At 38.3% G+C, this 25,774-nt stretch overlaps 1 protein-coding gene across 1 annotated transcript in view; it reads right to left on the bottom strand.

Annotated features, from left to right (window-relative positions):
* The window catches only part of CFAP47 (cilia and flagella associated protein 47), a 186,097-nt gene that overhangs the window by 36,074 nt on the left and 124,249 nt on the right, over nt 1-25,774 (bottom strand). The window contains exons 52-57 of the mRNA XM_033146380.1: nt 23,557-23,735; nt 22,499-22,606; nt 19,378-19,489; nt 12,470-12,574; nt 9,748-9,904; nt 2,776-2,868 (exon numbers count right to left, since the gene is read on the bottom strand). Of these exons, the coding sequence (XP_033002271.1) occupies nt 2,776-2,868; nt 9,748-9,904; nt 12,470-12,574; nt 19,378-19,489; nt 22,499-22,606; nt 23,557-23,735 (754 nt within the window). The remainder of the gene's footprint in view (nt 1-2,775; nt 2,869-9,747; nt 9,905-12,469; nt 12,575-19,377; nt 19,490-22,498; nt 22,607-23,556; nt 23,736-25,774) is intronic.

Here is a 25,774-nt window from a genome sequence, read left to right as displayed (position 1 = left end):
GGACATTCAGAAAAATCAGCGACACATTGTGTGAGTCAATAAATCTAATTCTTAACTGGCTTATAGACTGAGAGTGAAGGCCTAATAATTAATATAATATAATATAATATAATATAATATAATATAATATAATATAATATAATAATAATAGTACCCCACCCATCTAACTGCATTTAATCGTAAACCTAAAGTTTGGTCCTCATTTTTTCTAATTTGTTTTCTATAGGATATTTAAAAACTGACAGCTTCTGTACCATAATCCAGGAGCAGAACGGTACAATGACTGTGTTTTTATTATACTTAGCATTCGTGCATGGCAGGGTCCCTGTAACTACCATATAAAATAACATTTCCAATGATCAGCTTCCTTTCAAAGTTCTAAAAATTACATTGCCTTCAAAAAGAAATAATACTAAACCAGTAGCAAATCAATGTGTCAATCTATTTTAATTTTTAAATTTTTTTAAATTTACATTCTGTCCTTTGTAGACACCAGGGCATGTTTATTCCAAAATCAACTGGAATAAAACTCTATCTGTTTCGTTATCAAAGTAGATTACAAGCATGTAATATTTTATTATATTTTCAACCTTAAGTTCACATACTGTACTCATTTTGTAGCAGTAAAAGGTAAAGGTGAAGGTAAAGGTAAAGGACTCCTGTATGGTTAAGTCCAGTCAAAGGCAACTGTGGGGTTGCGGCGCTCATCTCGCTTTCAGGCCAAGGGAGCCAGTGTTTGTCCACAGACAGCTTTCCAGGTCATGTGGCCAGCATGACTAAACCACTTCTGGCGCAACGGGACACCGTGATGGAAACCAGAGCGCACAGAAATGCCGTTTACCTTCCTGCCACAGCAGTCCCTATTTGTCTACTTGCACTGGTGCACTTTCGAACTGCTGGGTTGGCAGAAGCTGGGACAGAGCAATGGGAGCTCACCCTGTCGCGCAGATTCAAACCGCCGACCTTCCAATCAGCAAGCCCAAGAGGCTCAGGGTAGAAATAATATGTTCTAAACTGAATAGCTAAATACAAACTGAAGTATAGCAGTAATAAGAATATTCCTTTTATATTAACTCAGACAGGTTTAACAGCACAAGTTTTATCTAATCCAAATACCACTATTCAGAACAGTAAATTGGGAAATCTAAATTCCCTTTAATAATGGCAAGGGATAGGCTTGTATATGTGATCTGAATGATTTATTACCTCTTCTATAATAATGTTTAGAAAAGTTTGTTAATCCTAGCAAATATGTGATGGAGTATCAAAAAGAAGAGAATGGCAGTGTTGAAATAGGGTATATATATTCATTTTAATTAAATTAATCTTTTGCTACAGTGAACAATTTAAATAACTCCATTTGTCAAGAGCTAGAGTTATGATATTACTAGATTAAAAGAGTTATGGAGAAGGTAAACAATATATTCAAAGCAATGGGACCCAAAAAACAGGACAGTGAGCTAACTTTGGGTCTTTCTATAATCTGGAGTTATGGGACAGCTGAAAGATATACTCAACAAGTACTACACCTATGCCAGCAGTGTTTGTACTATCAGGATGGGATTTCCTGGACAAGATGGCAGTGGAGTATTTTTTTTTATCTGGACCTTCCTACTCCAGAGAAAGGGAAGGCACAAAGATCATGGGAACCTTTGCCACCAACCTCTGGCAATAAACAACCTAATTCTCTGTTTGGTGGCTCCCCCCCCCCCTTTTGAATTATTTTTATTAAAAGATTTCTTGATTTACAAAAATATGTGCAATGTCTCTCTCTCGTATTTTTTACATGTATCATTTTTACAAATCAGTTTCATTTGTTGAGACATTGGGAAGAAAAGGGGGGAAAGAGATGGACAGGGGTGGGAGGATGGGTGGGGGTGGGATCAGGTGACGATGTTTCTATTTTACTTAATATATGTAGGGTTTGATGTCAGCGTTGCTTGGGCAGGTTCTCTTTTGTTCACTTGTGTTCCTTTGGTGGTGAGAAAAGTTGGGATTGTCCTAGGGTGTTTGGTGGCTTTTGATAGGATAAGGTGAGCCAGCAGCAGATTGCCTACCAGTACATTCTTCTCCAGCAAAACTCAAATGATTACCGCATCTATTCAAACCCATAACCTGCTCACCTGCACCAGTCTGAGCTACCAGAAGATTGCTAAATGTTTTAGCTACTACAGGTGGAAGGGTTGGGGAAGTGGATGGAATAGTTATTGTCCACATTCACAGGACGTCATCCAGCGGGTGCCAGTGGCTGCAACCAACCTATGCAGATGTCACTTGGTGGGGTGGCAAGTGGGGAGAGCCATCTACTGGGGCCATATATATATATACTGCATATGTACCTGTTAGATATGTTAACTGAACCACATCAATGAATATTCATCTAAGACTTAATTGGGATTCTGGGAGGAATATTTCCTTCTCAACATTTTCTGCGTGGGCCACACTTCCTCTAACTCAGGCATAGGCAAACTTGGCCCTCCAGCTGTTTTGGGACTACAACTCCCATCATCCCTGACCACTGGCCCTGTTATCTAGGGAGGATGGGAGTTGTAGTCCCAAAACAGCTGGAGAGCCGAGTTTGCCTATGCCTGCTCTAACTTGAGGACAGCTCCCAACCCATGTTAAACAAATATATAACAGATATATAACAGAGCAAAACTGTTGTGCTTTTATTGTTTCGTTAAATGGGAATTAAGCTACATAAATGAATATCTATTTTCAATCGTTATGCAGTTCACTTTGCAAAAAACATACATAAACCATACAACTGTGTACCTTGTTTTTGCTTGAGTGAAAGCCAGAAAATGCTGTCCTTATTGGAATGGTGGGATACGGATGCATGGGGATTATGCATGACATGCTCCTGATCTAATAAAAAGAAGGGAAAGAAAAAGAAAATTCTGTTATGCTTCAATGTCACATTCAAGGAAAGGAATTCACTGGAGGTTGAAATGTGATCAAAGGCTGTTCTAATGTAAGAACTGATGAATGCTCTTCAAAGTATACTTTGAAATAGGAGATGACAGTTTTTTAAGGTCTCTCTGCATTTTAATCGTTCTCCTATGCATGCCAAAAATGACTATAGCTGCTCATGGAATCCTATTAAAATTATTTGGAATAATATACCCCCTAAAACCAAAGTTTTAGAGAAGGGATGTGCAAAAATGTTTGTTCTTTAAAAATATATAGCAAAGAAGGACTCTCCTTCCTCAGAGGTTTTTAAGCAGAGAGTTGAGATTCATGCATTGCTCAGAGTTGGATGAGATGACCCTCAGAGTCTCTTCCAAATCTGCAATTCTCTGAAATTATATTCCAAACTGAAATTTTAACTAAATACATAAAGGCCTATTTGCAGTACTTCAACATGTTACATCTTGCTGTATTCAGCATAGAAATTTCTGGGGACAAGTGATTTAATCCATCCTGGATAGATCAAATTTAATTATGATTGTACTACATGGCGAGATGACCAATAAAATAAAAATAAAGATCAATCTCACACAATACATAGCTATAGAAAACTATGATACCAGAAAGAAAGAAACTGGTGTTGCAGCAGTGAGAAAATTGTCAGTATTAATTTGATCTGATAATCAGCAAATATAAAGTTACACAAACTCTGATGAATTATCACTGGGCAATCCAAACTCCAATCTGCCAGCCTGGAGGCAGTTAGGATCCAGTGCAACCAGGGAGCCCTCCAGCCAGCCAAAATGCAAAACCAACTCACTGCTGGCTAAATGCCATTTGCCCAGTTGCAGGCAGCCCAGCAAGAGGAAGCCACCCAGAGTGGCTGGGGAAACGCAGGTAGTGCATAAATAATAAAATTATTATTATTATTATTAAGTCATACTCACCATTGATTAACAGTGTAATGGCCAAAAAAGGGCCAAATCTTGAGAACAGGATTGAGAGAAACACAATCCCCAGTACCTGCCATGCTACTATGGAATACTACAGATTATGGGGAAGAGAGACATATCACCCTACTGTAGACACTGCAGCTGTTAGATAAGTGAGTTGGGACTTCTTATCTTTAAAATTCAAGGCAGAGAAGAACTGAGATGCTTGCCTTTGAACTGAGAGCAGTCATTCATTCCTAAAATTTATATTCCAAACCAAGGAATAAGGAATTTATATTCTAAGCCAAGCAACATCACTAATTTTAATATCACCTATTTTCATACAGAGTATGTAGAATCATAGAAACATAGAATTGGTGAGTTGGAAGGGACCCTGAGGATCATCTAGTCCAAGCACAGGCAAACCTGGCCCTCCAGATGTTTTGGGACTACAACTCCCATCATCCTTGACCACTGGTCCTGTTAGCTAGGGATGATGGGAGCTGCAGTCCCAAAACATCTGGAGGGGCGAGTTTGCCTATGCCTGATCTAGTCCAACCCCTTACAATGCAGGAGGAATATGCAGCTGTCCCATATGGGGATCAAACCTGCAACCTTGGTGTTATTAGCACCATGTTAATAAATAAGTGGTTTTCATTAGAATGGCCATGGTGTGGGGGGAAATATATGGTAACAGACCAAGCCAACTAGCTTTTGGAGGGAGTGAATGGCAAATAACAGGAGAACTATGTCTACCTTATATTTTATTGCCTTTATGGTAGCCATAGGTGACCAGGAATTCCATAAAGGTGCGTGAATGGGATAGTGCAGGGGTGGCCAACTTCCAAGAGACAGCGATCTACTCACAGAGTTAAAAACTGGCAGTGATCTACCCCCTTGATGAGCTTTTTTTAGGAAGGAGGAAGGCCCATTTTGGGGGGGTTCAGGTTGAAGTTGTTGAGCTTTTTTAGGAGAAAACCACGTTTTTTAGGGGTCCAGGGCAAAAATGTTGAGCTTTTCTGGGGGGAGCCAAACTTGTTGAGCTTCTTGGGGGGGGCAGTGATCTACCAGTGATCTACCACAGGCATCTAGTGATCTACCAGTAGATCACGATCTACCTGTTGGACGTGCCTGGGATAGTGGAAAAGGGATGGCTCGTTGTGTCCTTTTTCCAGCAGCCTGCTCAGGGATGGCCCACACATAAGGCCAGGTGAGGCGACTGCCTCAGACAGCAGGATCCACAGGGGCAGCAGATTCCAATGCAGATCTTCGCTCACCCCTTATTCCCTGGCAAGGAGGGAGACACCCTTTGCTGGTTCACCTCAGGTGCCAAAATGTATTGGGTAGCCCTGAGCCTGCTTGGTTTCTGTGCTAACCACAAGGAGGGAGGTACATTTCCTCCATGGTTACCATGGAAATGCACTGGGCTAGTATGGAAGGATGGCTCTCCCCACTCCCGAGCCCCACCAGTCTGCTTGATAAAAAGCAACTTGATCATGAGCCGGAAACCTGCACTGTCAGGTTTCTCATTCCCAGTGGCCAGAATGGTAACACAGTCTACTAGCCTCTTAATAGACTGGTTAAAACTTCAGGATAGCAACTTTGGAGGCTTATTTACAAGGCAGACTTATGCAAAGAACCAACTCGTCCTTCCCTCCTAACATCCCACAGTTACAAAGATTTATAACTTGTACACAAATTTGCTTTGCATGATTTAACGCGACAATTTAACTGTCATACCATCCATTAATTCATCTCAACCTTCTTTTTCCGAAAACATACAATACTGGTCTTTACTACAACTCTTATCTCAAACTTGGGAATGTGAAGGTGATCACAGCAGCAACAGATAGGTACCTAATTAGTTGAGTTGACATTTACAGTGATTGCCAAAAAGACTATAATGGAAAACCAATTTCAGCAACATTGTACCGGGTATGGTGAATGACACATGTGAAAAAAAATTACAGTGAGGGTGGAAAAATAGGCTGTCAAGAATCAAATGATGTTACATCTGCACTGTCAAACTGTCTAGCAGATTGTTATACAGAGCAACACTGGTAAGAGTTGAATATATGCTTTCTCCAACTCTACTGGAAATAAGACTCTAAACGACCGAACTCACGTTACAATATTAGTCCACGTGCACCTGGTTGACACTGTACAAAGACAAAGAAGCAGTCTTGCTCTCTTAAATTACAAAAGCAGTAGATTGCTCTTAAACAAACAGCGTGTTTTGGAATGTGTTGTCCCAGATAATCGATTAGTGAGATTACAAGAAATTACTTCTTCTGAGTATTTGTTCATGTATTTGACAGTTTGCTAGTGCCTGAAAGTATTTATTCTCTGCCTAACTCAGTTTTTGCAATATAGTTGTGATAAATTGTATTTTTACAATTATTGAATATTTTGGTTGGGGTTCACCTAAGAAGCCTTATCAGCAAAAGTCCTGTAGAAGGACTCCCACTACTGCAACAAGACTTTCTCCCTCCCTTCACTGCCAAAACTGGCTCAAGGGGGTGGTCAGAAAAAAAAAACCCAGAACACGCAGGGGAAGGAGAGGGATCATTCTGTATGACAAACTGAAAAGCTTCTACAGATAACACTGAATTCCAACCTATATCTTGCCTACCTGCACAATCCTATGTACGTTTTACTCTGAACTAATTATGGTTCACTCACAGGTAAATGTACAAAAAATTGCTACCTAAAACAGTGTTTTTCAACCTTTTTTGGGCAAAGGCACACTTGTTTCATGAAAAAAAATCACGAGGCACACCACCATTAGAAAATGTTAAAAAATTTAACTCTGTGCCTATATTGACTATATATAAAGTAATTTTTCAATTTTTCCCACGGCACACCAGGCAACATCTCACGGCACACTAGTGTGCCGCGGAACAGTGGTTGAAAAACACTGACCTAAAACAAGGACCATGCTATTTATTAACAGTGTGCTGGCATATATTGAGTAAATAAATATAATGCAATGGTTAAAAAAAGAGCTATAGTTATGCTCAGAATAAATGTTTTAGTTAACCTTTTCAACAAATGTGGTGTTTATTTGCTCTTAATTATGTTTATTGAATTAAATGGTCTTTGAAGGTTCTAATACCAACTACCCGGAGGGAAAAACTGCAACAAAAAGAAGTTTGGACTAGACTGCTACAAATCCAGCATTTAGTTCTGCTGAATACTTCATAGAAATTAAAAGAGTTCCCAGAGAAGCATAAGAGCAGTCAGAAAATATTTCCACACCAATTTAGGCAAAACAGCTATTTCACCGTGAAAATGGGGTGACCAAGCTACATTGTATACAATTATGTTTTGTAAATAGTTTTAGCTTTAGGAATCCAAAGGATGAGGCAGCTGCTATACTGTGGCAGTGAACAACCCCAAATATTGCTACAGAGATCTGTTTTAAGCTTAAAATGCTTACACATGTAGATAAAGTCAGATCCCAAAGATGGAGCAATTACTCTCCTAAACTGATTAGTAATTGCAGATACATTAATCTTTTAGTTCAGCACTTATTAGCATAAATGCCAGTTGCACTTTTAATGTATTTTTCCCCTGTGGGGAGATACCAATATGTAAATCCTGATTTATGCAGATAAACATGTTTAAATATTACTGTATGAATGAATTTACAAGTCCAGAATTTTATTTGCCCAGAATTTTCTTTGCTATTTGGTAAGTGTTGCAGAGGAAAAAATCTAGGTCTTGGTGCCTTTAGCAATTGGAGGTCAGATGTTGATGTGGATTGATATGTTGGGGAATTCCAACAACCAAACCATTCAGTCTTGTGAACCTAATGTAGATAGTACAGAAATATAAACAACAATGAATAGTCTATTTGCAAAATAACGTTCACTAAACCCTGAAGCCAAAGATTCAAGTAGTTACTTGTGAATCATTATGTAAACCTAAATGCATTTAGCTTCTTGATCTATTTAGGAGAAAGGCCATGCATACATAGTTCAGTAGTTAAGAGCATTTGCTTTGCATGCAGAAGGTACCAGATTCAATCCCTGCCATAAACAATCAGGGCTGGGAGAAACCCCCATCTGAAAACCTGGAGAACTGCTGAGCAAGATGGACCAATGCTCCTTCTCTGTATAAGAGGCGTCCTAGGTTCCTATTTGCTTCCTCTCATTACTGTGCCTTTCTCTCCCAAGTTTGCTTGGTGTCTGCCACAATAGTATTCATCTGTGCACATGATTTCTGCAGAGATTATATTGAAGGTCGCTTCTTATATCATTTCTGTGGAAACTGTTTTAAGAAAGCACATTACAAATAGCAGCCCAGTACCATGATACTTCTAAATACGCCATTTGGCACAGTGTTTAGACTCGGTTTGCTTCTTATAATAGTTCTGTTGCTGTGCAAATCAGAAGAGATACTGACTTGAATGATAAATCAGGACAAAACATGCTGTTTTCTAAATGGTGTGGAATGAAGTGGTGTAATAGTAACACATCTCTCCTTTCCAAAAATGTGGTCATCAATATGCATGCAGCATAAAACTGTTGATAGCCATTTCCTAACCATGTGCATTACACTTCTCCGGATTGGATTTTAAAAATATCCTGGGTCAACTAAAAGGCTGGTTCAAGTCCCAAATGCCTGGGGTTCATGCAATTTCTCACTGCAGAGCAATCCTAGTGTTCCAATGGGGAATATATCAGAGTGCATCATAACAGGCCCTTGGACAATAGATGAAGATGCAAGTTGCATCTGTATTGTGGTGCATATGTGCACTCTGAATGCTGCAACTTCAAAGACATGCTGATGTCCCCACCATGTGGCAATCCATGCCTTAATAAAGGGCCCCAATGGTGGTTGCAATTTATATTCAAGGAGCATTTAAAATCAATGCATGCATGTGCCTTGCTTTCCCAGGAGCCATCAAACAGATAAGCTAAGAACAAAGGCATAGCTGCACTTAGTCAAGTGAATCCCTGGTAACCTCTATGACCTTTTTAGCTAGCACAGAGCACACAGGACTCCAGTCATCCTAGGCAGACAGACTAAGGGGCCAACTACATATGATGCTAATGACATGTTTAGCAATGTTGCTGGGTGTGTGTGTGTTACATTAAAATATTAAGTGTGAAGGGTAGGGGATTTAAGCTTCTGTTTGGAATGTCCTAGGCAGCCTGGGCAAGGTGTGTGTGGTGGTGGTGGCATGATTGGGGGGGGGTGAGTGTCCTGGATTTTGGGAGTGAAAATTTGCTGCATATGAGGTTTCTTATCAGGATCACAACATAGATGAAGGTGAGTGTTTTTTCGGGGGGGGGGGGGGCTGCCAGGTATCCATAGAAACAGCTGAACATACAATAGCAGTTTCAAGCATTTGATCCAGTAGAGACCAACATGCTGTCAGACAAAATGATGAAGAAAGGCAAAAGTGGTCCATCACCAAAAGCAATCCAAGTTACAGAAGGAGAACTGACTTGAAACTGTTTAAGGGGGCCCTGGTCTACCACACGACCTGCTCTGGCCTCTGGCCTGTTAGCAAAAGATGCATCCTTGCTGGTAAGCTGCTTTCCTTGTAGTTTCCTACTTTGGCTAGAGCTGTGTGGTGGTGAACAGGGTAAACTCTTCTTGATGTCCCTCAGGTTGCCAACTAAAAGGCAGATGTGAGATCCAGCAGTGATAACCCCCCAAGGAGAACTTAGTTCATCAACTGTAAATACAGATAAATCCTTCTGTGCCCAAGAAGAAAACACAATTCTTTGCCTGTGGGCTGGCAAAGCTTTCCACTCAAACTTAAAGTATGTGCTGAATGCTAAATCCCCTATTGTTTAGGCAAATCAACATGTTTGGGTACTGAATTCAACTGAACAATAAGGATTTAAGCATTCAACATACATTGCACAATGATAAAAGGAATCTACTGTACCTGTTAAAAAGACATCCAACACTATGTCTTCAAATGTAGGATTCCTGAAGCTTATGATGATAGAAGAATGGTGACCAAGGCAAGAACTCACACAAGATGGCTCCAATGGCTGAGGAATCAGACCAACCCCAGCCAATAAAAATACCCATTCCTCAAGCTGCGGTAAGAATAACAATGTTCACATTTTAATCAGAAACCACTTCTTTGTTCTTTTTTTCATTTTCCTGTAAATGTTAAGCTTCAGGTAAAAACATGATGGCCCCAGTCAAGGGGCTTTTATATACATAAGGAACTCCAATGCAAACTCTGAGCTCAATGCAAGGAAGACCATTCACTTGCAGCACTAGATAGATAGCAAGCCAATTCTAGCACAATTTATTTGGCTTCCTTCTTTTAAAAAAAGTTTCATACATTCCACCTGTTACCCCTAACTGGTAATAAGCTAATTAAGCATTAGAGGAAAGCTGTTTCAACCACTTCACTGCTTACATTTTTTAAGTGAATTTGAGATGATGCATTATTCTTAGCAGCATATTAAATAGAAGAAGCTGAAAAGAATGTAATCAAAGAATACTTGACACCCTAATAATAGATCCTGCTCGTCTCTAACACTGCTCAGTATTATTAGTCTCACTCCATTGCATACAGATATTGCTGGTTTACCAGGAAAACTAGGTGCTATAAGTATATTAGTATCCTGACTAACTGTTCTACTCATCCTGGCATTTCAGTTGTGCTGTTCCAACAAAGTTAATTTCAGTGATCAAAAACAAGAACAAAGTGATTGCAGTCAGAGTTCAAATTCGTATTGCAGAGTGTTCTTCACACAGCGGCAAACCAGAAACAAACGAAGCAGATAATAACCCATAGTGGTTTCTCTCAATTCAGCAATGAGGCACAATCAGAAACAGTTAAGCCTTGTCCTATAAGTCCTGTCATTAGCTGATTTTATATTAGTCAGTTACTCAGCTATGAGACAGCTTAAAGTGTCAGTTCAGAAGCATTTAATCAGTGAAATCAAAGGAAGAAAATCAATGCCAATTTTTTTAAGGTTAAGGTTTTGCCAGGCTTCCTATATATACAGTGACAAAGACCCCTGAAAACCTTTCTTAAATAATCTTGGCACTGGAATGGTAGAAACGTAATGCTGATGTATATTCAATATGCTACCATCATGCAATAGTTTAATACCTTTCTCTTATGAAGTTCAGTCGATAATTCAAAAGTTTCAGATGATTTAGGGATGAAAAGAGCAGAGTGAGTCACAAAGGTTAGAGCAAAACACTGAAAAGGTTGAGAGGGCTGGACACAGCAAGTGAAAGGATGAGATATTGATTAAAGGTTTGGCTGAGATAAAACTTGAAGATTTGCCACTATTTGACAGGAAAGGCAGGTTGACAAAAATTGAGTGTCAGGCCTCAATTTGAACCTGAAAGGTCTCAGTGACTTATTTGCTTATTTTATGGCTTTGGTATTTGACAAATAACAATACTTTTTAATTTATTGATCAAAGTTCTGTGAGCTATCATGGTTTCGGACAGAATAATAGCACTTCATCTTCTTGAACTGTCCTTGTATATACACCATATATACCAGAACTGCTAGCACTTGCGTTTTTCTTGCTGTTTTTCTTCCAAATGCATGTTAAAGGAGAGAAAAGAATCCAAACAGTATACTTTGTCAAGCAAACTAAACTTATCTGCTTTGATTTTCAGATGAATGGGATCAGTGAAATTAAAATACTGTATACCAATAGCAATAGTTTCCAGGTAAATGTGTCTTTCCAAGGCTAAAGTATAAGGACTCTGATGTGAATCCAGCAATTTGGCTTAATTTGGTTGTGGATTAGTCTGTAAATCACTTCAAACTTTCAGAAAAAATATTGGTTTTGCTACATTATAAGGAATCATACATTTTAGCTAGTACCGGTAATCAGATGAAGTGTTAATCCCATTAGATTAGAGAATCAAATAACCCAACAGGGGAATAATATGCATTTTAGAAACCAAACATTTTACTCAAGCACAAATAATATGCAAACATTGGAGCATGTGTCATAATATTAGCTCATTTCTTTTGTCTCCAATTGCAGCTTTCAGTAAGGTAGAGTTGGTGAAGGAGATGAATCTTATTAATTTAGTTATTTCCCTTTCAAAATTCAACACAGTAAAGAGGCAGGAAACGCTAATATTTTGAAGAAACCTTTAAGTAAAATTAGATCTAGTGTTTTCAAGCACTTCTTTGTAATAAATAGACATTAGCATATGAGACTTGTGTGTGTTTTAAAAAGTCGTTAATAGGTTTTCAAAAGAACAGTGGCATTTGTAATTGTATACATTTTAGAATACTTTCCTGAATGTTAACCAAGCCATAACTGTTAGTAACCTCAGTCAAATCTCAAGTACCTAACTGAAAATCAAGAGTATGTGCATTTTCAAATGGACTACCCATGAAGGATGCAAAATCAACATTCCTATATGCCTCTGAGCAGGATTTTAAAATCACAAGGCTTTATCAGGCCCAGTAGCACTTTCATTGAGCCTCTGCAACCCCATGTTGTTTCTGATCTTTAGGCTAGTCATTCAGGAAGAATGGCAGGATAGAAGCTTTGGCAAGTGAAATACAGTCCACTAGCCTAACTTTGCCTGCCGCTGGACCATATCATAATATTTTACAATGCTAGATAATATTTAATTCATCAAATCTAATTGAGCATCCATACCTGTGGGCACATGAAAGTGATTTTTGCTGTGTGGTTGGCCCTTCCTAGGGCAGAAGGACAAAACTGAACTGGTACTTCAGTGGTGGAATGAGGAGCTACAACCAGCTGCACAAACATTGTGGGAGGGAGAGGAGAGGGGGGTGGGAGGAAATGAAAAATAAAAATCAATTTTATTTTGGAGCCAGTTCTTTTATTGTGCCTTGTATCAACACTGTTGATGTTTACGTAATTAATGTGTTCCACTGTATGCCTTCTTCACTCTCAGCATGCAGGATCTGCTAAGACTGATAAAGTGTACTGCAGTAAACAGTGCTTAGCGGCAGTTGCAGCACATGTATTCCCCAGAAACTAAACACATTATGTTACTAGCCACAAAGAAAGAAGTGGAGGCTGTTTTTAAAGTGCGGATGAAAGAAAGAGAGCACCAGTTTTTCAGGTCATATACTGCCACTATATCTTCTTTTTTCACATTACAGAGATGCTTAGAAGTCTTATATTGCTGCACAATTAAAAAGCCAGATACCATTTTTTAAAGGGCAATGTGCGGTATATATTTACAGTATTGTGCTGTTGTCTCTGTTTTCCATCTACAGTTATGCACATTTATATGGGCTCAAAGAAACTACCATGCTGTGATGTGCTTACTCCAAATTAAAAGAGTTGGATTCACAATTCCATAGGGATAGGCAAAGTGGCCAACTATATGGTGATAAGATAAAATTGTTTGAAGCTTCTAAGCAAGGAACTAACATCTAAATCCAAGAATAAAATTACTTGGTACACATGCAGCCTAGTGCCAGACATCCAACAGCCTATCTGCCTGAAACATACATATTGTTGCTGCAACTTCTGATTGGTTTTTCTAGTACCCCATCCAAACTTAACCTTTAACTTTGCTAATATAAAGGCTGCCGTGTTTCTCTTTTTGTCTGATTTCTCCTTAACCAGGAAACTGTATGTTTCACTTAAGGCACGAGTCAGATCTAAATAGCAGTTAGGGATACAAGATAAACTTGGTTGTTGTTGTGTTATTGTGTTGTTTTTTGTTTTTGCATTTTAATACGAAAATATCCAATTAAAGTTTCCCAAACCATTTTTTACATGGGATATAAAGCAAATGCATGATCTCATTTTATGTAAATAATAAATATAATATTCATGCATGTTAAGAATATTAGGATCCCAACGACTAATATCAATAATATAAGCATCCACACGAGTGTTGCTAAACTAACCATACAGTTTAATTGTGAAACTTGTATGTGTGGCACAACACAATGTGTAACACACAACACCTTTGTTGTATTCACAGTGCTCACTTACAAAATCATACAAATGTGACTGAGCATAATAAGATGAAACTGCACTGTGGTACTGTCAAAGCGCAGAAGGGAATATCTGTATGCTTGGTTCAGGGTTCAAGTTCACAAGCCGTTATTCAGAACAGTGCATGCATTGAACATGAAATATAAATTTTGCTGAGTATCACATAAAACATATGCAAGACAGTTGAACCCTGGGCCCCCTCCAGGTAAGCTTAGATCAAAGCTTTTATAGAAGTTAGTCCTTATCCCAAAAGCTGGTCCACCTTATTGTTATTCAAGAAGCTTCTTTGCTATTAGGCTAATTACAATGAAATTTGCTCTATTGGTCAGGACTTGGTGATATCTATCTGGCATCCCTCAGGCTGCTGCTAAAGGCATAGCTTCCTACGCTGACTCTCACCTCACCAGCTTGTTTCCTGTGATGAGTTTTTTTATTTATCTTTTTATTTATTTATTTAGGCAATTTATATCAAACCCTTCACTCAAGGGTTTCCAGGTGGGCTTCAGTCAAAAGAGAGAAAATACAAAACCACACAAAATACAAGCTGGCGTATACAATTAAATCACAGTTAGCGTTCCTTGATTATACTTGGGCATCACCCAGCAAAACTGGATTTTTATAATGAAGATATATAACTATTAGAAACCCTGCCTCAGTCTAGCTCCAGAAATACCATGCTGCAGTTAACTATACATAGGCAACTATGTTTAGTATTCTGTGGAGCAGAAAATTCATCTTTAAAAAAGTTGTTCTTCTATGCAATATTAAGAGCTTTTAAAGAAAATAATCAAGTGTTAAGCTCAAAAGGTTAGAGGTCAGTACTTCATAAAAAATATCTTTTCAAAAAGAATCCATATACTATAGCACAAAAACACACACAAAACTCTAAGAGATGCTAAAGGGATGGGTGTCTCACAATTTCAATTAGAATCTGAGATCCTGTGCACTTTGAAGGTTCTCTTGAAGCAAAAAGGTGGCAGCTGGCTGATTACTAAAAATGCTCAAAGCCACCATATTTTAAGGAAGAGGCAGAAGTGGAAGTGTTTGAAATTCACATGCCCAGTGTTGAAGACTAATGCATTTGGGATTGAACACTTTCATGAAGTAAATTTAGGTAATTTATTTTTAATGTGCCTTTACTGATAATGTGCCATGAATAGTGGTGGCATTTAAGCATCTGGTAATGAATTAGAAAAGCTGAAAGCAGGAAGGGTATATTAAACTGCCTGGACAGTTTGTATGCAGGCTACAGGAGTCAAAATTCATTATCATTAAGTTTAATCAATTTCTCTGCTAATGATCTGACTGTAATATGTATGAACCCGTTAGAGCTCTTCCAAAAATCTATCTGCAGCAAGTTAATAATATAATGAATCAAGATCATAGTGCTATGCATGCAAATACTGATTTGTGAAATTGTAAGTAACAGAACACATCCAGCTTTTACTTATTTTATAATGAAGTGTTTAATATATTTTACATTAAACAAACTGAATGAGAAAATGTCCGCTCCAGCGTATTTGTTCAGTTTGATGAAATAGAACAGTAAAATGTTCAATACATAGAAAGGTCATTTTATTGAATTCAGAAAAATCTGAATTTTGACTTAATATTACACTACATTACAACAACACAAATTTGTTATCATAAGCCAAGAAAAAGCAAACAGCTTAATAGACAAGATTAATTTATTTTGCTTGAGAACACGAATGTCTATCTTAAATGCCACACAGGCATTTTATAGGTTTATCTGATAGAGGTACATGTTTTGCTTGTTCTACCTTTCAGAAACTTGTAACGATTTACAAAGGACCTTGCATTTTAAGAACCAGCACAACATGAATACATAAACAACACATAGACGCCGCTTCTCAGTGACTCAGCTTCAATAAAACATTAATGGAAAGGACACAACATTCTAAAATCACAGTACTGTTTCTATCTTTGGAGGCAGAAAATGTTGCTGGCAATAGATTCTGTCTGACAATGAACAGAACTACTCATGTCCAAATAAAAAATAACTGTCTGACAATTAATGAGACTCTCAGGTCCATTGTTCAAATTTCCCAGTCTGGAGCCTGAAATGTGTAGAATCTACAGGACAGACTATTTCTAGATGGGATTCAGCTGCCCATCTCAACATCCTATGGCTTGGAAATGCCAAGGTTGTGGGTTCAATCCCTGTATGGGCCAGCTGCATATTCCTGCATTTCAGGGAGTTGGAATAGATGATCTCTGGGGTCCCTTCCAACTCTACAGTTCTATGATTCTGTGACCTAACAGTCTAGATCACATAGTTTAAAAGTTCCTGAATACATGAACCTGCCTTATACTGAATCTGACAAGCTGCTCCATCTGATCCAGCATTGTCTACCATGCCTGGCAGCAACATATCAAGTAGAGAAGGTTTCTGAAGCACTCTGACCCAAGAATTTTTGCTAACAGTAATTCACTACTTTCTACAGACAAATCATGTCTTTTATCACTGAGCCAAGATTTTCATCCAGTTGGGAAAGGAAATGCATCCCAGCAGCAGCATTTCTACCACAAGGAAACAAGCTGTAGGGAGTAGCACAGAGTGGATGAGATTACTTATATTGCCACACTACAGCCTCTTACAAATCTCCTCTTTGCCATCTAGAGCCTCCATCTGCCATACAGACTATAGAAGTAGAGTGACAGAGACAAATGTGAAATTCAAAGGTGTCCTGAAACTTTGAGTGGAATTAGACATTGCAAAAGGTGATGAGCTGCTACTAAAAGGACATCCCGTAACCAGTTACCCATCTGTCTAGTGAAATTTATTGTTTCACTATAAGACCTCCAGGTGTAGGGCAGTATATAAATTCAATAAATAAATAAAATTGTGTGATAACAACAAAGAGATTTGTGGCACTTAAAGCTGAACAGTTTATTGTGGAATAAATTTGTTGACTAGAACTCACTGCAGTAAATGTAAAATCAGATGCATCTGATGAAATGGGCTCTAGTCAAAGTTATGCCACAATCAATTTGTTAGTACCACTAGGCTCTATGTTGGCTCTACTGCAAAAAAAAAAAAAAAAAAAAAAAACACGAACACAGCAAGCCTGCTGTGGGTGACAATGGCTGCCACCATCAGGAATGGAGCAACTCAAAGAATGTATTCAGGGTGGAATCTACACACGTTGCAAACATTGTGGGGAATTTTTTTTTTGTTGTTTTTAAAAATGCATTGCATTCGCTATAGCTCACAGCCACCATCTAGTGCCACAATTGTATATTGCACTTTACAACACATTCAAAACATTTTATTTACAGCCGTATAAGCGAGTCCCAGGTCACATAGTAAGTTTTGCCAGAATTTTTCAGCAGACGTAGATGCTGAGATACAATTGGCAGGCATTTTGCACAATATCCAGTTGCTCTTAATGCAATAGGTTGGATCCAGAGTGTCCCTTCCACAAACAGAAGGACTCCTTCTGCTTACAAAGAAAACAGACCCAGTGGAGGAAGAAGGTGACTGCCACTGAGGTGTCCTTCCTCCTGCAGCCCACTGTGCCACCTCTCCCACTATTCTGCTGATTCTCCCAAGCCCAGCTTGTACAGCTTTTCATGGGACAAAGGGAGCTGCAAGGGTTAGAATTGGCAAAAAAGTGTCTCCCCTGCTTCCTCCAACCAGAGTATCTTGCTGTTGCATATCCTGAGAGTGGAGGTGAAGCATTTCTGCTCATGGGAATTCGGGATCCAAACCTGTGCTTTGAAAATTCTCTGTTTCCCTTTTGCCTCTCTTAACATTTTTATTGTCACCTTTGAAAAATGAAAAGAAACAGACTCCCATTTTCTCATTTTAGCACTTAACATTTCCCAATCATATGATATCATACTGAGAAAATAAGACCAAGTATCAATTTATTGTATTCAGTATATTCAATCTAAAGTATAATTAAACACCTCATTATGAAATAAGCAAAAGCTGGCTGCTCTCTGTTACTAATCATTTCACAAACCAGCATTTGTGCAAGTAGCCAAACTCTATAATCTTGATTCATTATATTATTTACTGTAGAAAGATTCTGCAAGAGCTCTAACAGGTTCATCCATATTATGGTCAGATCATTAACCCAGAGATGGATTGGAGTTAATGATAATGAATTTTGACTTCTATAGATCACAAACTGTCGAGGACATTTAGCAATTGTTTCCCTCCATTCAGCTTATCCAATTCATTATCAGATGTTTATATGTCATCATTATTCATAAGGATGTTGTAAAAACAAACATGCAAAAATAATCTATATTTAGTGTGAATGATTTTAAACCCACTTGTTTCTAAAAGCTGTTGGATTCATACTAGTATTCTTATATTTTAAGCAGGTTGAGTCCTATTGCTATGGCAACAAGAGTCCCAAAATACTGTTCAATTCATGACAGAAAAAATGAGTAAGATCTTCAGTGACAAAATCTATTCAACTATCATAATTGGTGTTTTCATTCTCCAGGAATGCCACTATGCTCTTTCTAGTAGTGGCCATCTTTCAGTGGAGTTACCTTTAAATATAACCCTGAACACTTTTTAAAAGGAATATTCTTAACTTTCCGAAAGTAAAAACACTGCTGTGTTAGAGGGCAACACCTGGATTCTACCCATTATGAAGTTTGGCTTAATCTTTCCTTAAATGGCTGGCAATCCTTTGTCTCCAAGATTAAAGCTTCTTCATTTCTAGCATCTTTGGGATTCATCCTTCTCTGTACTCTGATACGTTATTATTAAGATAGTTGTACAGTCCTGCTCTTTGAGATTCATGTTATAGCCTCTCTTTTCACATCTCTCTCGGGGATCTTAGTTCCTAATATCAATGCTCCACTAAGGTATATTTGCTTCTTTCCAGCGTCTATGTTGTTCTTGGGCCTCTGTCTTGATTTTTAAAAATAACTGGCTACTGCATGCTTTCTCAACATCAGATTATTAAGTTCTGTCTAGAGACTACTCCTTGTTGTTCAAAAAGCTTCAGAATACAATCTGAATATACAAATCAAACCAAATCTTTATTACGGTCCTAGACCAGCATACAGTCATTAAAAATCTGAAAATCTATTTGAAAAACTAAAAAGAATTAAAAGTCTATAAAAATCTAAAGGAAGCAAAGAAAGTCTAAAAGAAGGGTTAGGAACATTAGATGGGAGTGGCAGAGCAAAGGAGGTTAGCATATATAAGACTATAGCTATCAGTCTACAGAGCACTCTGATATGAGTGCTCATTAAATCTAGTTTGTGACACAGGTCATCGTCTGATGAATTCTGAGCACTGCTGTGCAGAATCTGGCAACATTGTATGTTGTAGCAGGGTTGGTATCTGAAAGTAGCAAGAAGGTATAGAATTGCCCTATGCACCCTGAGTACTTATGCAGTACTGTAATGGTTAGATGAAGCTAGTATGAATGTCTCTGTAATACAGGCACTGTAGAAGCACATTTCTATTTGTCCAGAGTTTTCTTGCCTTTAACATATAAAGCCACCACACCAGATATTTTCCATAATTGTTACATTCCTGCATGGTACTCTCTCATACAATAAAAGAATAATTTTGTTCTTCAACTTACAGGGATTTCGGGGTCTATCTCCATAATAAAATGGGCTGTATTGCTATTCATATAGTTCAGCTCCAGAAGTTCATATGTAGGATTAACTAGAAGGATATGCTGACGGACCCATCTGCAACAAGCATAAAAAGTCATGTTATTACATCATTATTAAGTACTGGGATTGATTCAGGTTCTACTGAATATTCTGATAAGATTATTCTTGTGCATTTAGAAAGTAACGTAATGATCAATGCAGAACAAAACTTTTTACTATTACTAACAGCTGCCCTCTTTGGTCTTAAGCAAATATTTCCTATACCTGCTATCTAAAATCTTTTAATTGTCACCCTAGATCAACAGGGGCCTTAAGCAAACTAAACATTCACTCTACCATTGAATCCCCTCGTCTCAAGCTATAGCTGTACCAATATTTAAATACCAGTAATAGGCACTGAATAGAATTCATAAATCAATTTTAACATTTTGAACAATGTGAAGTATCACATTATCAGTGATCACCATTCCTCTATTATTAAATTGACGCCTAACAGATTTATAATCAATGTAGCTCTCTTTTCAAGGCTAATAGTAATATATTGTGGTCTGACACATAGATTATACCTTTGATCCAGTTTTCACCATAGGGTGAGTTGAGAGTATTTCATTTATTGGTGTGATGGCCTGTTCTAGATGGGGTGGCATTCTCCCTAAAGAAGTAGGCACATAGCTTGGGGGTATTCCTTAACCCACTGTCATTAGAGGCTGAGGAAGCCTCGATGACAAGGAGTGCCTTTTTCCAGCTATGGCTATTCTTGGACCAAGATAGTGTGGTATCAGTAACTTTTGTTCTGGTGACCTTGCATTTGAATTATTGCAGTGTATTAATGTAGGGCTACCTTTGAAAATGGTTTGGCAGTTGCAGTTAGTGCAGAATGCAGCTGCCAGGGTATCAACAGGGTCAGCAAGATGTTAGAATGCAGCATTGCTCCTTAAAGCATAGAACTAGCCGTCAGTAAGCTACTGGTCCCAATTCAAGATGTTGGTAATGGTCTACAAAGCCCTAAATAGCTCAGGGCCCAAGTATCTAAAGAAGTGCCTCCTCTAAGCCAACCGACTCAATGTATGGATTGGGTTATTATAGACTGCTACTTTATTAATATTTTAGTTTTGTATTTTTATATATATCATGAATGTAATTTTGTACTTTATCCTTGGTTGTACATTGCCCTGGACTCTGTTCAAGGAAGGGAGATAAATACAATAAATAAAAATAAATAAATAAATAAATAAAGCTATGTATCAATTATAGAACTGTTAAAACAGAAATATAGCAGGAAAAGATCACCAATATCCATATAACAGAGTCCATAAAAGCTACAGAGTCCACCCTCGGCAAAACTGTACAAAAATTAATGATACCCAAACTATAAATGATGATACCTGTATTTCCCTTCAATGAAAAAAACTGCAAGGGAAACTTGTAATTAACTGAATCCTCCAATAGCATTTGATTTAATGCCATAGACCTGCAATTCCTCTTGATCATTGTGTAACCTTGAGGACTCAAACAAGATGACCGCTCTATGCCTTCCACTTAAAAGCAGATTCATCCACCCCTTTTCACTACCAGCTTTTTGTCCACATGTGTTAACTACCAATTGCTCTTTGGGCAGCCTTTGTATTTATGACTGAGGCAGAATTATCAACCTTTAAGCTTACATATAAATTAGGTACTCTGCTCTATGTTGTGATTGTCTTTTTTAAAAACAACTTTAAAATCTTTAGTGATTTATAAAACTACCATATTTTTTAAATTAGCATATGCACTACCCAACAATATGTACTTTCTCAATCTCTTGCAATTCTTGAAAATGCACGTATAGAAGATGCAGTGGGGGTTTTGGTGTTTTTTAGTTGTTGTTTTTTTAAAAAACTGTTTTCTAAGGTAAAAGTCACCTGGTATTACAACACTGGTTTTATCTGGATTGTGCTATAATTTCATAATGGTTTCAATTAATAAAAATGTCACTATAAATCATAGGACAAGAGCAAAGATAAAAGCAGATGCTAGATTGGACAAGCTAAAGGTTTATGATGGAAAACTGATTGCAAGCACGTTGCTGTATCTGATTGCATCCTCACAGTCCCCACTAAGACCTCATTCTGAGAAACAATATGATTGAATTATACAAGAGAGAGAGAGAGAGAAAGGGTGCAGTGACCTTACTGCAGACTCCTTATCTCCACCGATTTTTCATAATAGTAAAGATTTAGTCGAAGAAAAATTTACAGGCCATGTGATTTCCACTGCTCTCTCCCCCTGCTGTGATTGAAGCATTCATAAGATGTTGCAGCTTGCAACACGGTGGCAATTTTCATCATGTGAGCAGGACCTCTCAGAGCAAAAGTTATTGAAACACAAAGTACTATTTGTCCTTATGGAAGAATAACAGAAAATACCTGAGACCTATTCTCCCAACTTGTGTAACTTCAGTTATTTTCTTTTATATGGTATATTTGCAGAACCTGGCTACGAGGCAATATTCAAGGGGTCTTTGTCAAGTAAATGGAGAGAGAGAGTAGTAGCGACTCTGAACTAGGATGTCCAAAGTATCCTTCAAATTTAAAGTCTGTACAGAGTCAAATGATTTAGGGAATCAGTCCATTTCCATTGCACTGCTTTATACTAATGCACACATTGCTCTTCAGGCATCAACCAAGCTAAGCTGATGATCTTACTGGCTGCAATCATTCAACTCCCTTGCAGTCACCTCCAAAACAATCTCTTCTAAAACACCAAAGTAGTAAGATGAGGAAGATAATAACATATTACAGTGGTATCTCTGGTTACAAACTTAATTCGTTCTGGAGGTCCGTTCTTAACCTGAAACCATTCTTAACCTGAGATACCACTTTAGCTAATGGGGCCTCCCGCTGCCGCCGTGTGATTTCTGTTCTCATCCTGGGGCAAAGTTCTTAACCCGGGATACTACTTCCAGGTTAGCGGAGTCTGTAACCCGAAGTGTTTGTAACCCGAGGTGTTTGTAACCCGAGGTACCACTGTATATAATAATATATTGCACTACTATTTCATATTTCAGCATATTTGAGCTAAAGTAAGGAACAATCCTACACTTACTTTCCAAGTTCACATTCTGCTATAGGCAATTTTATGGACTGAGGTCTCTGTGCCTTCAGTTTCAGTGCATACCAAAACTCTCCATGCTTCTCTGACTGGAATACAATGCTGAAATGAGAGATATAAGTAGTTTTGACTAAAATGACTTTGCTGTGCACAACAGTTCTAAAGGTTGTGGTGTTCTGTGAGGGCTGGGGCCATTTGTAAAGGTGATGGAAAAGCCCATCACAGAAGCATTATTCTCATTACTTCCCTCAACTACTACCAGCTGCCCCTTTATTGGCCAATGGATGAGGCCAGGGTCGTTGTTATTCTGCCATGATGTTCTGGGGAAGCAACCTTCCAGTGGCCTTTGAGTGGAGTATGCATTCCTTCAACTTTGCAGATGGCGCCCAATGCCCATTGTGGCAGGGTGGGGTGGGGAAAAGAAAGCTCCTTGCAGCTGACTGATAGATGGAGCCAGTCTGGTCTTCCCCTTGCCATGATGCTCTATTAGACATGACTTCATATCAGAAGTTTAGTTAAGCATCTGATAAATAAGTGACTTATAAGTTTGGCAGAGTTCAGTAGTCTGGTTCAGCTGAAGACTATGAAAACATGCTATAAGGCAGGAACCAAGATCAAAAGGTCAGCAATCTTATTGTTTCTAATTATTATACCGCAACCTCACTCAGGTTTCCGTCGTGATTAGACATCTTTAATTTAAATGCCTTCCATATTCATTAAGCTGTAAATTATTTTTAGTTCACAGAAATCTTGAAACAAAAGTCTTGGATCACATCATTTATAGTAAATAACATATGGAAAATAATTTATCTATCAATCTGAAGTTAACATTAATATTGAAAAGGCAGCATGAGAAAGCAGCTCCAACTACAGAAAATGTCTAAATCCATTCTTCATTTATAAGTCAGTTCTGCTCAGCAAAGTGCAAGCTTTATTAAAATGATGTTTCATGGAAAAAAGTAGAATAAAGGCAATTAAATAATATTGCTAAAGTGACAAGGACAATAGATCAAGTGAAACTCTGTTCTAGCAGCCACAACTGTGGATCTTACCTTCCATCCGACTCTCCAGTAACAGCTGGAGAGTACTTTACTTCATAGTGAAATGTTTCTTTTGGCTGGAGAACAAGGCATCTTTCACCACTAAGTGTAACAGAATCTATTAGCTCCACTTCTAATTCCAGAACATCAGCTGTGGGATTGGTTACAGGAATTGCAATGCAAACAGTATCCTACAAAAGAAAGAAAGACCATGTGCCCTTAGCCTTTACCAAACATGTCAAGAAAACAATGCTTATTTGAAACAGTTGGCTTTACATCCACTTTGCCAGATCTGTTTGCTGAATGCATCATCATAGTGGTAAAAGCGTATCCATAGATGCCACAAGAGAATGAAAGAAATTGCCACATACAGCAAGAGGTGTTCAAGCCTGAGGCCATCTACCTGTCAGGAATATTTGTGGGTACAGAAGAAATAACAACCCACACTAAAAAAAGCAACTCCTGACTTTTGTGCTCATGAGATATTCCATGGGGACCTCACATAAACAGGCATTATTTCAACCAGGAGAGATGCCAAATAAGTGCTTCTATTATTGCTTCAGCACAGCAATTGCTAGGAAGCTCAGTACCATTCCAAACTCAGAAAATCAAAGTGAGAATACGCAAAACTTCACAAGTCTTGATACAATTCAGATGTTAGATATGATTTTACAAGATGAAAAGAGGTTTGTGGGGGCTCAGGGTTTTTTCTGAGACCTCTCAGAAAGACCAGGCTCAGTCCAAATGCTGGTGCCTGCTTTTCCCAGCAATGCCTGCCATTGGCTTCCCTCCTTCTGCTTCTGGGATTTCTGGAATCTTTAATTCCTCCTAGTTTAATGAACTGGGCACAGAAGAATTAAAACTACAAATCCCAACACCCTTGGTGGTGATTAAGGAGTCTGAGATGCTCAGAAAGCTTCATTGCATCATGAGAACATCAAGTTCAGAAGGGTTCTAAACATTTAAAGAGGGACGTGGGTGGCACTGTGGTCTAAACCACTGAGCCATGGCTTGCCGATCGGAAGTCGGCGGTTTGAATCCCCGCGATAGGGTGAGCTCCCGTTGCTCGGTCCCTGCTTCTGCCAACCTAGCAGTACGAAAGCACGTCAAAGTGCAAGTAGATAAATAGGTACCGCTCCGACGGGAAGGTAAACAGCATTTCCGTGTGCTGCTCTGGTTTTGCCAGAAGCGGCTTAGTCATGCTAGCCACATGACCTGGAAAAACTGTATGTGGGCAAATGTCGGCTCCCTCGGCCAGTAAAGTGAGATGAGCGCCACAACCCCAGAGTCGTTCGCGACTGGACTTAACTGTCAGGGGTTCTTTACCTTTACCTTTTAAACATTTAAATCTCAGAAAGCAAAATAATATTATTAATAATAATAATAATAATAATAATAATAATAATAAATGTTTCAAGGATTATTTATATAACAGGATTTCTCCTGGCCTTTAAGGTGGTTCATATGTAAAACTGACAGTAGGCACGGGGTGACCATAGAAAGGGAGGGGGAGTTTACATTTTCACTTTTCTATATTAGTAGGTGGGAGTAGGACTGCAGATAGCACTGTGCAAAGGCAAGTCTGCTGATCAGCTGTTCACCTCTGTTGATGTCAACAGCCATTGTAACTTCTCATTGTATTTTCTTTTACTGATACAATAGCATGTTAATATTTGTAGACTGCTTTGGAAGCCTATATACTGAAAAGCAGCACAGAAGTGCAAAGAAAATAATAATAAATTACGCACATAATTTATTACATATTGTAGAAAGGGTTGTGTGTGTGTATTTATTTAAGATTTATATCCTGTATTTTCCTTAAGCCTCAAAGCAGCTAACAAATCATATAACAATAACAGCAACAATATAAACTGGCCGCAGATCCTTGCCACTACGGAACAAGAAACAGTTACCACTGACTCCTCTCTGACAATCAAAACTACAAAGCAAATGGGTTTTATCTCACATGTATAGCAAAATAACCTTCAATTTTTGTTCTCAGCCCTCATTACTTAGCAAAATAAATAAATAAATGATCACAACACCATAATATTTGTTTTAGAAATATGCTTCAAAGGGAAGATCCAGTCCTTTCATTGAGATGCCCCTATAAACAAATAAAACGCTACACCAACAGTGCTAAAGATAGTTCTGCGGAAAATATGGATCATTCTATTTATGCATAGTATAATAAAACAGTATGTGTGTAAATAAATGAGAAAGATAATAA

Source organism: Lacerta agilis, chromosome 4 (genome assembly GCF_009819535.1).
Source record: "Lacerta agilis isolate rLacAgi1 chromosome 4, rLacAgi1.pri, whole genome shotgun sequence".
NCBI classification, from domain to species: domain Eukaryota; kingdom Metazoa; phylum Chordata; class Lepidosauria; order Squamata; family Lacertidae; genus Lacerta; species Lacerta agilis.
Note: the sequence above shows the minus strand (reverse complement) of the source record. Positions and strands in the feature narration are given on the sequence as shown.